The 14649-nt window shown below is 61.3% G+C and overlaps 6 protein-coding genes across 6 annotated transcripts; 2 read left to right on the top strand and 4 right to left on the bottom strand.

Moving 5' to 3' along the window:
* JCM10292_004274 (histone H4) lies at positions 1-320 on the top strand (the record flags this gene model as incomplete). The annotated part of the gene is made up of 2 exons (XM_076652969.1): positions 1-195; positions 277-320. Coding segments are annotated over 2 exons (239 nt in total), but the record flags the coding sequence as incomplete, so codon positions are not given.
* A 646-nt stretch (positions 321-966) lies between these two features.
* Positions 967-6765, bottom strand: POL1 (DNA-directed DNA polymerase alpha catalytic subunit POL1; the record flags this gene model as incomplete). Its single annotated transcript, XM_076652970.1, has 20 exons — positions 967-1106; positions 1162-1258; positions 1322-1555; positions 1621-1796; positions 1859-1957; positions 2015-2234; positions 2301-2433; positions 2492-2781; positions 2838-3005; positions 3068-3220; positions 3276-3621; positions 3687-3931; positions 3993-4216; positions 4275-4448; positions 4507-4693; positions 4756-4922; positions 4986-5204; positions 5263-6405; positions 6462-6651; positions 6718-6765. The coding sequence occupies 20 exons, from the start codon at positions 6763-6765 to the stop codon at positions 967-969; spliced, it is 4653 nt and encodes a 1550-aa protein (XP_076501475.1).
* A 424-nt stretch (positions 6766-7189) lies between these two features.
* On the bottom strand, positions 7190-8090 carry JCM10292_004276 (uncharacterized protein; the record flags this gene model as incomplete). Its single annotated transcript, XM_076652971.1, has 5 exons — positions 7190-7390; positions 7451-7549; positions 7608-7667; positions 7725-7787; positions 7845-8090. The coding sequence occupies 5 exons, from the start codon at positions 8088-8090 to the stop codon at positions 7190-7192; spliced, it is 669 nt and encodes a 222-aa protein (XP_076501476.1).
* Positions 8091-9229: 1139 nt separating this feature from the next.
* On the bottom strand, positions 9230-10885 carry JCM10292_004277 (CaiB/BaiF CoA transferase family protein; the record flags this gene model as incomplete). The annotated part of the gene is made up of 8 exons (XM_076652972.1): positions 9230-9686; positions 9753-9946; positions 10004-10104; positions 10164-10274; positions 10331-10557; positions 10615-10693; positions 10754-10787; positions 10844-10885. 8 exons carry the CDS (start codon positions 10883-10885, stop codon positions 9230-9232), a joined length of 1245 nt encoding a protein of 414 aa, XP_076501477.1.
* A 164-nt stretch (positions 10886-11049) lies between these two features.
* POP4 (RNase P/RNase MRP complex subunit) lies at positions 11050-12292 on the top strand (the record flags this gene model as incomplete). Its single annotated transcript, XM_076652973.1, has 5 exons — positions 11050-11172; positions 11312-11577; positions 11633-11901; positions 11956-12057; positions 12114-12292. The coding sequence occupies 5 exons, from the start codon at positions 11050-11052 to the stop codon at positions 12290-12292; spliced, it is 939 nt and encodes a 312-aa protein (XP_076501478.1).
* A 2038-nt stretch (positions 12293-14330) lies between these two features.
* On the bottom strand, positions 14331-14649 carry JCM10292_004279 (histone H4; the record flags this gene model as incomplete). The annotated part of the gene is made up of 2 exons (XM_076652974.1): positions 14331-14374; positions 14455-14649. Coding segments are annotated over 2 exons (239 nt in total), but the record flags the coding sequence as incomplete, so codon positions are not given.

Genomic DNA, 14649 nt, shown 5'->3' on the forward strand with positions numbered 1-14649 from the left:
ACAACATCCAGGGCATCACCAAGCCCGCCATCCGCCGTCTCGCTCGCCGTGGCGGTGTCAAGCGTATCTCGGGCCTCATCTACGAGGAGACGCGCGGTGTCCTCAAGATCTTCCTCGAGAACATCATCCGCGACTCGGTCACCTACACCGAGCACGCCAAGCGCAAGACGGTCACCTCGCTCGACGTTGTCTACGGTGCGTCTCTTGTCCTGACCTTGCTCCGGCTCCGAGAATTCGAGCATCGTGCTGACTTGCGTTCGTTCCTCCGTGATGCAGCGCTCAAGCGCGCCGGCAAGACCCTCTACGGATTTGGCATGTGAGCACTACATGTCGAAGCAGTCTGTTTACCGTGGAGGAGGAGGGAGGAGGTTGCTCCCTGGTCGTCGTTCGTCTTTCCCGCCGCATCTCGCCTCGCCTGTTGTTTTCCTCTACCCCTTTCGCACTCGGTGCCGTGCAATTCACACGCGCGCGCGTTACTCGTACCTGGACCTGTCCTCTCGAGAGTGAGAGTGCTGCCCCGTCTCCGTCTCTGCTTGCGCTACAAGCTCGTGCCCCAGATTGACCTTCAACGCTCACTCTCCCGCACACGACGACCATCTCCCGCGTACAACCGTCGCGGTCTTGGCTGTCAACTCATTGGCGCAAAGCTCGCTCGCCACGCCGTTAATGCTCAGTGGGCGTACGAAGAAGCGCTTGCTTCAACGCATCGTCGAGGCAACGCCGCTCTCTCCTCGTCCTTATGTGCAGCTCCAGCGAGCCTTCAGGGACTCAATGCAAGCGGGCTCGTCGCGCCAACTATCGTTTGGGACGCGAGAAGCATTGCGCGAGGGCCAGGCGAGGCTGATGAGAGTAAGGGAATAAAGTTGCAGCGGTCTACAGAAACAACGATGGAGGGACGAGGCAATCCACACACGAAGACGACGAAGCCTAGGCACAAAGACGAGGGAGAGAGTATGAAGCGAGTCGTCATGCGCGGACCTGCATGAACGAGAAGAGCGACTCCATCGAGACCCAGCGACGACCGTTCTTCTCGAGATGCTTCGTGATGACCTTGCGGAGCTGATCGAGCACCGGCTTATTCGCCTCAACGCGGTTACGAACCACCTCTGCAGAAGTAACTAGTGAGCGAGGAAGGCGCAAAAGAAGGCTTGCGCGACGCACCGTGCTGGCCGGTACCAGCAACCTTGGCCAGCGCCTTCTCTGCATCGAAGAGCGAGTCAAAGTAGAGGAGCTGGTCGTACAGCTTGGCGTCCGAGTACTGCGGCAGGATGCATGAACGGTCAACGGGGATTCGGTGCAGCGAAAAAAAAAGTCTCCTCACCTCGAAGTGCATGGCGCCGCGGCAGCCGGCCACGAGACACCGTTTGCCGTAGACAGACATCATGCGCGTCCGATTGCCGCAAGTCGTCTCGTCGCAAACCATCCAGGCTTGGTAGAACTTGGTGACGAACGCACGCAACTGAATGTCGAGCTGGGTCGCGAGGGAAGCGGTCGACAGCGGGGCTTGGCACTCAATGTTTGAGCAGAAGAACCCGTGCTCGGTCAGGAGGCCGGCCTGCAATGCGAGAGTGGCGCTATTTTAGCTGCGTTCGCGACAAAGACGCGGACAGCGCAGCTCACCTTGTTCTCGCCGATCCCACCGTCGAAAGCCGCTTCTGCGCCACAGGCACGGCACCTAATGCGGAATGACTCGGCGTCTGCGAAGCGCTGCGCGTCTGAGATCTGTGACTGAAGTGTCTTGAACTCGCGTTCCGGCACGTCCAGCGAACTCGACTTAAAGCGCAGGGCATCAAGACCTGCGCGAATGCAAGACGATGAGCACCTTCACTGGTCGACGGGGTGTGTCGTAAAGACGCACCAAGGCACTCGGCGAGACGGGCCTTCTCCGTTCCCTCGATGTGCTCGCAGAGACGCTCGATAGGCGGGAGAACCTGCGTCGAGAGGTAGACCTCAAAGTCTACGAGAACAGACACCAATGAGCCACAGTCTGGATCAAAGAGCGCATCTGACGCACCGATCTTGAGCGTCGAGCCCTGCCTTCGCACGTCGTCTGGGTGATGAGCGTTCGCCGCCTGTGCCGTCTTGGTCGTCTCGCCGTTGGGCGGCACGCAGAAGATATAGGGAATGACGTCGCCCGACTTGGCAGACAAGCCCTTCGCCTTCATCTTGAGCGCGACTTGGACGTGCGGGAGCGACTTGGCGTCGGGATAGTCCTCCGGGTTCTTGCCAAGACGCTGCAGCGCATGCACGGGTCAGCACAGGCACAACGACTCGTCACGAGATGAGGAATCGAGACGCACCTTGTGGATGATGTAGTCGTCGAGGTGCTTGTGACCACCGCGAATCTTCTCTCCGAGGTCGAAGAGATACTCGTGAATCTCTTCAACGACCGTCTCCGTCGCCTTGGCCGAGAGAATCATGTCGAGCACGTCCCTATGGGAGGTAAGCAGGTCAATCAAGGCGCAGCAGGAGCACGAGCGGGAGGGCGCACTTGGACGCATCCTTCGACAGCTTGGAGAACTCGCGACGCTTCATGTCGAGACCCTTGATCTCGGTCGTGATGTCGCCGGGCCGGCCTGAGCCGTCATCCTCGACCTTACGCGCAGCGTACTTCTTCTTGTTGAGGAGGAGCATGCGCTCGAAGACGGCGTCGCGGTCGATCTCAAGCTTCTTGTACTTCTCGTTGATGACCTTCTTGAACTCCTCGCCGATCCGGAGTGCGGCAGCGTAGTCCGTCTGGTTCGTGTTAATCATGACGGAGTCGGTGTCACCATAGATGACCTGCGGGAAATGGAGTTCAGCTTCCAGCGTCACGACATGAAGCAGAAGTGACACACATTGAGCGACATGGCCTCAGCGTCCGCCTTGGTGCGCGTCAGGATCTCGCGACCTTTGAACGTGGTGAGGGCGGCGAGCGGGCGGGCATAAAAGCGGGAACCTTCGTAACCCAGGCAGCCATACATCGAGTTGGCCGTGAGCTTGAGCGCCATTTGGGTGATGTCGTACTGCAGAACGCGGGAGAAGGTCAATAAAATGTTCGAGAAGACATGCCGCCCGGAATACGCACCTGCTTGAGCTTGGCAATGGAAGCCGTCTTGTCCTTCATGAGGCCCTTGACGATTCGGCGACGTGCGACAAGCGAGGCAATAAGCTGTGGGAGAATGCCCTGCGGTTCGCCCTCGCACGGTGCACGGTCTGGCATCTTGTCAAGATCCTCGGCCTGTCAGACGAAGGATCGTGAGCATGTTTCAAACGGGGCTGAGGGAAAGACGCACGTCGTCGGCAGTCCAGTCGATCGTCGAGAAGTCGATGTCGAATTCCTGGATGATACTCGGGTACAGCGAATTGTAGTCCATGACGAGGATGTAGCGGTCCCACAGGCCCTTCTCGGGCTCGAAGACGAGACCACCCTTGAACTTCTCGCGCTTGACCTCGACCTTGGGCTCGTCCTCATTCTGGTCGGCGCGCGCCTTCTTCTTCTTCGACTTGTCGGCCTTGACGATCTGCGCCTTCTTCTCCCACGACGAGATCTTGTCCGGCACGATGTAGCCCATCTCGTGGAAGCGGTGCAGCAGAATGTACTCGTTGCGCTCGGCACGGTTGCCGGCGAGAGTACGGTTCCTGCGAGACATGTCCGAAAGTAAGCTCGAGCGCCCTTCGTCTGCTGTCGGAGAAGGACGACGCACCAGCAGTTGCCGGCGAGGTTGGTGAGCTGCCGGGTGAGCGGAAGCGCCTGAACCTTGGCCGTGAGCGCCATCTGGAGGAAGCAGTCGGCGAGACAGAGCATGACAAAGTGCATCAAGTGCTTGCTTGACGAGTGGACGTTGTCGAAGTATTTCGGCGTGTCCTCGGGGTCGATGTCTTCGCGCGCGATGTCGAGGTGCGTCTCGCTCATCTCGGTCAGCGACCACGTTGTCGAGTCGATGAGAGACTGGACATAATGCGTCAGCGAGCTGGCGACGCGCCATCAGATCGAGGGCTCCGAAGCGCACCTTGGAACCGTCGCTCGTGAGGTCGACGAGAAGACGGCCCGCGAGGAGGCCAGTATTGCGGCCCGAACGCAGCATGGGCCACTTGTCGCCCTTGACGCGGAAGCGGCCGACGCGCGACCAGTTGTCGACCTTGAGATCGCGCAGCCGGTTGAGGAGAACGTCGAGGTCAAGCTGGCTGAAGTCGTAGCCAACGATGACATCCGGGTCATGCCGGGTGATGTAATCTGCGCACAGCACGTCGTCAACTCGTGCCTCGTTGAGAGACTGACGACGCAGACGTACCGAGAAGTTGAACGAGGAGCGGCCGCTCAGCTTTGAAGAGCCCGACGGTCGCGCCCGAGTTCTGCTGCCGTGCCATCTGCTCGAAGCCGGCCGGGAATTCAGTGAAGAGGTTGCGGACAAACACCTTGGCGGAGGAGCCCTGGTGCTCGATCGGGGTCGGGTCGTCGATGTCGACTGTACGAGCGGGCGGAAGTCAGCCGATGCATCTGAGTGCAGGAGCGCGGTGACTGACCATGCTCCCAGACCCGTGCTGCTGCGCAGACGATCTCGCGCTTGTTGTCCTTGAGGTGGACAACGGTCCGCGAGCTCAAGCTGAGGATGGTCAGGCGAGGGATATCCTTCGGCGCGTTCGCGTCGGTCGGAGCGAATGGCGAGACATCCTTCTCATCGATCTCAGCTTCAAGCTTCGTCCACGAGTACTTCGGAAGGGGTAAGGGTCAACGAGCTGGCCAGCGCTGATGAAGGGCAAGACCAGACGCACGGCATCGCCCTTGTTGATCTTGGGAGACTTGAGATTGAGCCAGCACGGGCCCATGATCTTATGATCGACGACAAGGCGCTCGAAAGCAGTCGCGGTCGAGCCGAATACATGCGAGTACTGCTCGCCGGCAGCGTCGACGGGGATGTCGACCTCATTGCGCTTGCCGACTGCACGGTAGTGACAAATGAGCACGGCGTCGTAAAGAGCGTAAAATCTAGCGGAGTACGCACTAGGAAAGTCGCAGGTCGCCTCGAGCCAGTTCGTCTCTTTGCGCGGGACGCCCTTAACGCCGAACGCATACTGTCGCTTGACGTAGCCCGGCGTGCAGGACACGTTCTGCAAATTCCACTTGCCTTTGGCGTCATCGAGAAAGTCGCCTTCAACGTCGTCGAACGGCAGCTCGTCACCCTCATCGTCGCTGTCCTCGTCGTCGACATCGCCGCCATAGTCTGTGCATCCGCGAGCGGGTCAGATCGTCGAAGTCATCAATCAAGAGCTTTGACGCACACTCGGTCTTGGACTTGGGCAGGACGTAGAGCTTGCGCTTGATGTTCTTCACAGTCACCGTCGCGCTGACATACTTGGGCACGTCCTTCTCGACCTTAGCCTTGTTGACGCTGCTGGCAACGCGGACTGTCTCGCCCTGCACGCGCACTTTGCCGACGAGGCGCACGACGCCGGGCGAGGGCTCGTCGTAGTCAAACCACCAGAAGCGGAGCGAGCCGTCGGCCTCGAGCGCCTTGGCCTGCTGTGCGGGAGCGCGCATTGACGTGGTGCTGATGACATTCTTGTGATCCTCGTTGAAGGCGGCCGCGTCGTCTGTGGCGTCCGTATTGTTAAGCAGAGACGCGTTGGCGCTGAGGAGACCGGTCGTCGCCGTGCGCCAGTCGAGACCCTTGCGCTTCGGCTTCTGGTCCTCGAAGGCGGGAAGGACCTCGTCCTTCGGTTCCGGCTTGGGCGCCTGCGGCCTGATCGCGCCGGCATTGACGAGCTGTCGCCGCTGCGCCGGGCCCTTCGGCTTGACCACGGAAGACGGCTTGACGAACAGGTCATCCTCGTCATCCTCCATCTTGACGTCCTCGTTCGTCCTGTTCGACTCGCCGAGCGGGGCCACGTGAGGTGCAAAGTCACTGTCGAACATCGGCGGATCCATGCCGCCGAGGTCATTGTCGAGTGCATCGACGGCGGCGTCGAAGCGAGCCTTCTTCGCGATGCCGTCGAAGCCGTCGCTAGACGGAGCGGTGGTCGTCAGGCCGGGATCAGACGAGAGTGGGTCGGAAGCGAAGTCGGAGGAGGAGGCGAAGTTGTTGTTGGAGCGGAAAGAGCTGGCGTCGATGTCGGCGAAGCGCTTCGAACCGGTCACGGCGGACTTGACGAGAGACGGCTTGGTCCGCCGAGTCGGCACCGGCGCAGGCCGAGGCGACTCGGTCTTCTTGATCTCCGCTTTGCCCTCAAGGTCGCCGAGGAGGCTGGCCATGAAGTCGTCCTCATGCTCCTGCAGCGGAAGACCCTTGCTCTGCCGCGACGGATTGAGGTAGGGGTTTGCGCCTTCGGCGATCTCGACGCGTTCCTTTGCGCGCTTCTTGGCGGCAGCCTTGAGCTGCTTCTCCTTTTTCTCCTTTGCCGCCTTGCGCTCCTCCTTCTTGCGGTCTGCTCGACGAAAGGGTCAGCTCCGCCTCGCCCAGGAAAGATGCAGGACAGCGCACCCTTCTCGTCGTCGTTGTCGTCGTCGCCGTGCTCGCTTGCGCTGCGGTCCCACTCGTCCATGCCGTTGTCGGCGTAACCGCTCACGCCGTTGTCCTCCTCGATGAAGTCGTCCTCCATCAAGCGTCCGCGGACGACTGAGCGGTAGACGTCCTCGTCGACCTCATCGTACACGTCGTCCTGCGCCTTGAGCTGTTCGTGCGAGAGTGCCAAAGCGTCAGACGAAGAGCGCGTCGAGGGGAGCGGATGGCGACGGACCTGATAATTGCGCTTGCCCGAAGCGCGCGCCTCCCTGAGCGCGGCCATCTTCTCGCGCGCTGCGCGTGCAGCTGACATGGTGGGCGGATCGTGAGGCTGGCGGGAGAGGCGCGAAGTCTAGTCGTTGGCGGAGAAGAGGCGGGGAGGTCCGGAAGGCGCTGCCGGTCAGCGATCTACGCGTCGCGAGCGTGTGCTAGCTTTGCGAATAGCTCGTGCACGCCTCTGCCGGCCACAGCGTGCGCGGGCGATATTGGCGGAAGCGAGCACCAGTCGCGTCTTGACGCGACGCGCTCGTCGCCCACGCCGAGAGGGGGAACGCAGACGCGATACTCGTGGCAACAACAGCGACTATGGGTAGCCTGTACACTACACGGTCTACTCTAACACCCACTGCCGCACTATGGGCGAACCTCCGACGACCGGGTGCAGCAAGACGCACGACAACCACCAGGCGAGATGCTGTCGTCGCCGGTCAAGGAAGGACGGGCGGTATTTGGCTGCGCGTGGATGCGTCAGAGGCGACAAGAGGCGCTAGAGCCGAGAGGACCGCACCAAAAGAAGACTTGGGCGGCAAGCGCGGAACGAGGCGGTGGAAACGAGGATCCGACTTGAGCAGGTCGCCTCGCAATCGTACAAACGCTGAGTACCTCTTGTGGATGCGTATGCTCGTACCCTGCGAGACAGCTCGGTAAGCAGTGTGGGCGGCAAGTGACAGGAACGGGTCGCAACACACCTGAGCCTGCCCGCCCAGCGGGATCGTCTCGAGCTGGATGTCAAAGACCACAAAGCCGCTCCCTTCCGACCCAACGGCATGGTAGCTCGGTACCCGTACCTGAGAGAGCGCGGATCAGCGCCGGACATCCCAACAAACCGGAAGAACCAGCACGCACATCTCGTACGAAACCCGTCGACTGCCGTTCCGTCCAGTCTTCCACCCGCACGCCTCGTCTCTGATGTGTGTGTTGTCAGCAAGCCTTGCGCATGAGCAGAGGAGGGTTCGAGCGTACGGATGAGCGCTGCGAGGTCGTCGTTGAAGCGATAGATGGCGGCCGAAAGCGAAAGGATTCATCCTGCAGGCGCTGGTGATTCAGCAAAGCACCGGCGAGTCATGAAGAACTGCAACGGACGTCGCTGCTAAAGCCCGCTCCGTCCACAGTGTCGTCCTCGTCGCCTGACCCGTCCATCCGGACCAACAGATCGGCGCTGTTGGCTCGCCGCAGCGGGTATGGTGAGACAGCCGGCACCATCAAGTGCTCTGCGCCAGCCTGTTCAGTCGCAGTGCCCCGGCGCCCCTCGCTCGCACCGCCCGTCGGCCCAGCTACACTCCCCACATCCTCCGACGCTCTCCCTTCCAGCGCAGGAGGGACCCTCATGTCTTGCGCGCTGTGGCGCCGCCTCGGTCCTCGCGAGTCTGTCGCTCCCGCTGTATCGCTGCGAGGGCGAGTCCGGGACGAGTTGCGCGGTGGAGAGGCGGTGCCGAGCGAGAGATGGAGAAGCGACGAAGTGGCATCAACAACGTCGGCTTGCACAGTCTCCGTGTACGATCGTGGCGGTGGCGGCGGCCGAGCTGCCGTCTGCATCAGCGGAGGTGGGCAAGACTGTAATAGCGAGCGAGAACCTGCGCCTCCTCATCTCGCGAGTCTCGATCATATGAGGGCGACCACGCGGCCGACGCCAGTTTGGTGGAGCGTCTGTGCTTCAAAGTCGAGAGAACGAGGATCTCTTCGTGCACTGGTCTGGCGACAGGACCTGTATCTCGTGCCCTGGCGCACCAAATCCATTGGCGTCTATAAGCGCACTTGGCGGGTGCATGCACTCACTCGCCCGGTTAGCTCAGTCGGTAGAGCACCAGACTCTTAATCTGGTGGTCGTGGGTTCGAGCCCCACATTGGGCGCGTCTTCTTTTTGGCTTCCGAGCAGTCCGACCGCCCACTGCGCTCCTTGCGGTCTGTTTTGCGCTGGTCAGTGCCTCGCTGAGGCCGGGTAGACTTCCGGATGTGCGGAAGGCGCGAAGGCCGCAGCCAGGTCTCCCGGCCAGTGCGCGACACGCGGCAAGTGCCACACCGCCAGAATAGCACGTGCAATCCTACTCGGCCAGTGTACAGGAGAGAGAGCCAAGCACAGCAAAAGAACGCGAGATGTGTGCGCTGTGCCGGCCTCGAAGGCCCGCCAGGCAAAAGAGAGAGAAGCTCCGCCCAATGTGGGGCTCGAACCCACGACCACCAGATTAAGAGTCTGGTGCTCTGCCGACTGAGCTAACCGGGCTAAGTATAGGCAGCCAAGACGCCGGTGCATACAGATCGCGCCTTGGCTGTTGTCACCACATCGCATGCCGACGGCGGCAGTCATTGCGAGGAACGCTCTGGTTGCCGCTTGTGGGTGACGACCTGGACCAGTCGTGCTCACTCAGACCTGCGTGAACTCACCATAGCCGTGTCTGCTTTTCTTCTCGCCTCTTCCGCTCCAGAGCGAGTCAAGCTCGCACGGAATAGCTTTACCAACACCCATCGCTCTACAGCTTTGCCTGTGGGTCCGCAAGGCTCACCGCCCCCACGCGCACCAGCTCTTGCACCTCGTCTCCCAGTCCGGCGTCCCGCAGCACGTCCGCCGTGTCCTTTCCCGGCACCATGAGCAGCGACTCGCCATGCTCGCCCTGCGCAGGCGTGCGCACAAGCTTCGGCGCGGGAGCGGGCACGCCGCCGCCGTCCTGCGCAACCTCGTCGCTGAGCGTCCTGCCGGGCTCGCCCGGACCGCGGCCGTGCGCGTCGACCTCGTGCCGGTTCAGCACGGGCACGCAGCATGCGTCGGTGCCCAAGAAGATGCTGGTCCAGTCGTCGCGCGTCCTCGTGCGGAAGCCGGCGGCGAGGAAGGCGGTCAGGGCGGGCCAGGTTGAGCGGTCGAGCTGATCGGACGCAGAGGGCGGAGGAGACGGGATGTGTGTAGCCGGCAAAGAGAAGAGAAAGATCTTGCTGCAGACGGAAGCGGATCGTTCGTGAGTGTCGGGACAAGGCGAAGCTAAGCGTGGCCGGACTTACAGGAACGAGCTGTAGAAGTGGTTCTCGATCGCGCCGATGCTCATGTACTCCCCGTCCTTCGTCTCGTAGACTTCGTACCAGGGTGCTCCACTGTCCAGAAAGTTCTCGCCGCGGGGCTCGTTCCACACGGGCAGACCGGAGCTTGGGCGAGCGACAGTGAGAGGAAAAATGGAAGCGTAGCGGGTGCCCGTGACCTGAGGAAACCTTGACATCAGCCAGGACTTCGAGTCGTCGCGTACAGACCCACGCACCATGTCAATTTCGACGACCTGGCCCTTCCCGCTCCTCGACCGCTCAATGAGCGATGCGAGGATGCCGATGACCGCCATAAGTCCCCCACCAGCAAAGTCGGCTGCGATGCACAGCCGTCAGAGCGCAGGACATGGGCTCAGCAAAGAGTCGTGAACATACTCAGCAGGTTTGCCGGGAAGTACGGCTTGTCCCCCTTGCGTCCGAGCATGGAGAGCACTCCCGTAAGCGCCAAGTAGTTGATGTCGTGCCCAGCCATCTTGGCGTACGGTCCTACTCGGATCATCTTGTCAGCACAATGGCTTGACTGCATCGGACAGTCGACGCACCATCACGCCGGAAGCCGGTCAAGCGAGCGATAATCAAGCGTGGGTTGTCTTTAAGCAGCTGGACCGGGTCGAGTCCAAGGCGCTCGAGCACGCCCGGCCGAAAAGGATCTATGAGGACGTCTGCCCGCCACTTGTCCTTATTGTGCTCGTTGGGGCGCTCGAGCAGCGTTCGGATGAGCGAGATGCCCTTTGTCGCTTTGAGCGAGACTGCGATAGACCGCTTGCCTCTGTTGGTAGCGCCGACGCTCAGCGCGAAACTTGTGAGAAGCAGAAGTTGGACGAACCGCGTCAGGGTGTCGCTATTGAACGAGTCTCCGTGCCGGTCGACTCGCACAACGTCGGCGCCAAAGTCGGCGAGCACCACTGCAAGGGGTTCAGGGTGAGCTCAGCAGCCACTTCCGCGTCAGGAGTGAGGCCGCTCACTGCCGGTGAATGGGCCTGGCGCTAGGCCGGCGAGCTGCAGATCTACTGTGAGCGCGAAGTGGGGAAGAGGGGGGAGGGAAAGGGGCGTACCTCGAGGACGCGGACGCCTGCAAGAGGTCTCGTGTCGGCCATCGCAGCTCTCTAAGACGCACGAGTGGGTCGATGAGCGTACAAAGCAGCAGCAGAAGCAAGAGACTCCGGCTAGACGAAGTTGCCGGACACGGTCGGCTTCCGCCGTTCCCTCGCCGCCAGCTGGAGGCGCACAGAGCCGCACGGTGACGCCGAGGAGAGCAGCAATGTCCACTACAGCTCCTGCACTCGGCGGCGCGAGCTCGTCTGCTGCGCCTACCTCGTCCTCGTCAAAGCGTCGATCGGCATGGGACCCGTACGCGCCTCTGCCACCGAGTGCGAAGCGACGGGTGTGTGCACAGACTTGCCAACAGAGGCTGAGCGCTTCTCAGCTGGCGACTCAGCTTGTCGTCGCGTGCGGGCGGAGTCGAGGAGATGAAGCTCGTCGAGGCGATTCACCGGGTGCTCACTCTCCGTACACGCTTGCAGGTTGATCCCAAGGACGCTCTAGAACCTCGTCCTTACCTTAAAGAGCTTGCTATCCCGCCTGAAGTCGCCGAGGAGCGCGTCGCCGGCAAGCTCCTCCAGCTCGACCTCCCCGAGGGCAAGACGAGCGACTGGCGCAAGGCTGAGCTCGCCACGCGCGAGCAGGAGAAGGAGAAGAAGCGCGTGAAACGTCAGCGGGAGGGGGACTGCGGCCTCAGCGGCAAGAGGAAACGCGCATCTCTCGGCAAGAGGGCCGTCGGGTCTGTCCAGTGCGTTGAGCGCGATCCCGTCCTCCGAGGCTCTGCTGACCTGAATTGAACACAGCTTCGACGCCGTACTGCCGGTATACCACCTCTGGCTCGGCTATGTGAGCGAGCTTCTCGGCGTTCCGCTCTCCGTCCCACCAGCTGCACCAGCCTCTCCTCCGGATGCGCCGCCCGATGGCCTCTCTGCACGACCAGAGCTGCTTGCGACGCCACTCCCGACATATCCGTCGAAGCATGCACCTCAGGGTCCTCGTGAGAGTCAAATCAATGTGGTCAACCTGCACACCAAGCTCGTCAAAGCCGAGTTTGTGGGCTGCCTGCTGAGCGGTATGCCACGCTGAGTTCTGTCCTTGTCTCGTTACTGACCCTCGCGTCTTGCAGTCAAACGGGCAAAGAACCCCTCGCTCGTCGGTCTGAAAGGCATAGTCCTTCAGGAAACCCAGGGCACCTTCAAGCTCGTCACGCCGCAGTCGCAGGTCAAGGGTGCGTTCGCGCACTCCAACGAGTCAAATTCACTCTGACGGCTTGGGCGCTTCCAGTTGTCGCAAAGCAAGGCACCGTCTTCAACATTATCCTTCCGCTCTTTTCGGCCGCGGCCGCAAGTTCACGAGACCTGAGCCTCGATCTCTACGGCGATTCCTTCGCCTACCGACCTGCCGATCGTGTCAACAAGAAGTGGAAGGCGGGGACGAGCATGGGAGGCGTAGAGCTGTCATGACATCGCGCCGTTCTGACCCTGGTCCGCGGGATCGCCATTCCTCGCTGAGACCCTCTCCTCGGGCTTTCTAGGAGCGTGCTCTGCCACTCCGACTCCCCTATCGAGCAATCACCGTCAGCGCGCTTGCTGGCAGTCCCGACTGATGCGCGGAGGTGCCGAGCGAGCAACGAGCGACCCGTCCCTCAAGGTGAGTACCAAGTACGGCGCTCGACAGGACGAATCTAAAGTGTGCCTGCGTCGCCGAACACGTGCCTGAAGCGATTGCCCTTGCCTTCCGCGTCGACATGTTCTTTCGCCGTTCTTTCAGGGCTGTACGGAACTTGCGAAGGTCGAGACTCGCGTCGATCCCGCCTCTCGCTGAGAGCTCCAAATTTCCCGTTGCTGGCTGTACCTGCATTCGCGGCCTGGTCCCGCGACAGGCGCAGTCGGCTTCTGTGATGCGCCTTCAAAGAAGCCCTCCCGCCGCGTTGGGGCGGTCGACCAACCTTCGGGTCGGTGGGGCAGGACAGGAGCTCTCTCGCTCAGTCGGGGTCATTCAAATACTGCGCAGCCGACATTGCTCGCGGTCTCCGTGTTCTTAGACCGCTTGGCGCACCCCGCCTCATTGAATGGCTGCGGCCTCTCTTCTTGCCTTCGCTTCTTCCGCTGTCTCGACCTGCCGAAGCTGCTTTGGCCTGCAGCATCCTTTACTGTGCACTGCATCATGTCGGGGACTCTCGCGCCTTCGACGCAGTGGGTTGCCTGCAACAAGGCATGTGGATCTTCGTCCTGCCCGTCTGTTCTGCAGGGCGAGCTGACGATTCCAACCCTTCTGCAGCTCTGCTCCGAGCCCGAGCTAGCAGCAATGTCCGCAACACCCATCAAGAAGCAGCCTGTGTCACCGCGAGACTTCTTCGTACGCTTGCTCTGCGATTCGGTTGCCCTGCTTTGAAGGCTGAAACCCCTCCCCTGGCCCAACAGGCTTTCATTGTCTTCTTGGGGCGCATACTGCTCTTCAAGCTGCAGGACGCTTTCTACTGTGCGGCAGTCATTCGATGGCTGCGAGCGCACTCATCGCTGACATTCGGGCATGACCGCAGCCCTGTCTCCGGTTCCCGCAGTGGCGATCCGACGGCCTCTTCTTGAACGCCGCCGTTCCTGTTCTCCGCCAAGCGCATTCACGGTGGCTCGCCGGAAATCTAGCCACCGCAGCAAATCCATAACCGCCGCAGTGTGCTATTCGCCGCGAGGGACTGAGGACGCCGTGGTCATTTCGCTCGCCGCGCTCGACCTTTCGGCGCCCTCAACATCCGAGCAGACCAAGCAGGACGGCGAGGGGACCTACAGCGCGAGCGACTCGGAAGCGGACGACGAACAAGTTGGACTCGCCCTCGAGGTTGTCGACATGTTCGAGGTCGAGCCAGTCGGGAGTCCGCCGTCGGTGCGTCCCGCATGCTCTCAGGTGCACTCCATTCGTTGTCGTCTGACCGTCATTCCCTGGCACAGTCGAAACGGAACAGCGGCGTCTTTGTCGAGCGATTCGTCGTCGAGCAGGTTACGCGAGTGAGAAGATGACTCCTCCTGACCGGTTGTATGGTCGTGCTGGTCTCTGTCGTCTCGGTCTTGTTGTCAAGATTATCGTGGGGCGTGCATCAAGCAACCAGGTTGCATCCGGAGCAGCGCACCACTGAGCATTGAGGGCGTGGCGAGCGAGTGTTGGCGAACATCAGCTGTCAGCCGAGACCGTGACGGTTGTACGCGGGAGATAGTCGTCGTACTCGGAAGAATGAGCGTTGAAGGTCAATCTGGCACGCAACTCACCAGCGAGAGTTGAGCGCGAGCAGAGACAGAGACGGGGCAGCACTCTCCCTCTCGGATGAGAGGTTCAGGTACAAGTAACGCGCGCGCGCGTGTAGATTGCACGGCACCGAGTGCGAAAGGGGTAGAGGAAAACAACAGGCGAGGCGAGATGCGGCGGGAAAGACGAACGACGACCAGGGAGCAACCTCCTCCCTCCTCCTCCTCCACATGTGAACCAGACTGCGACGACGTGTAGTGCTCACATGCCAAATCCGTAAAGGGTCTTGCCGGCACGCTTGAGCGCTGCATTACGAGAGAGAAACGCAAGTCAGCACGATGCTCGGACCCCCGGAGCCGGAGCACGGTCAGGACAAGAGACGCACCGTAGACAACGTCGAGCGAGGTGACCGTCTTGCGCTTGGCGTGCTCGGTGTAGGTGACCGAGTCGCGAATGATGTTCTCGAGGAAGATCTTGAGGACACCGCGCGTCTCCTCGTAGATGAGGCCCGAGATACGCTTGACACCGCCACGGCGAGCGAGACGGCGGATGGCGGGCTTGGTGATGCCCTGGATGTTGT

Source organism: Rhodotorula paludigena, assembly GCF_050403205.1.
Source record: "Rhodotorula paludigena JCM10292 DNA, Rt_paludigena_JCM10292v1_ctg108, whole genome shotgun sequence".
NCBI classification, from domain to species: Eukaryota; Fungi; Basidiomycota; class Microbotryomycetes; order Sporidiobolales; family Sporidiobolaceae; genus Rhodotorula; species Rhodotorula paludigena.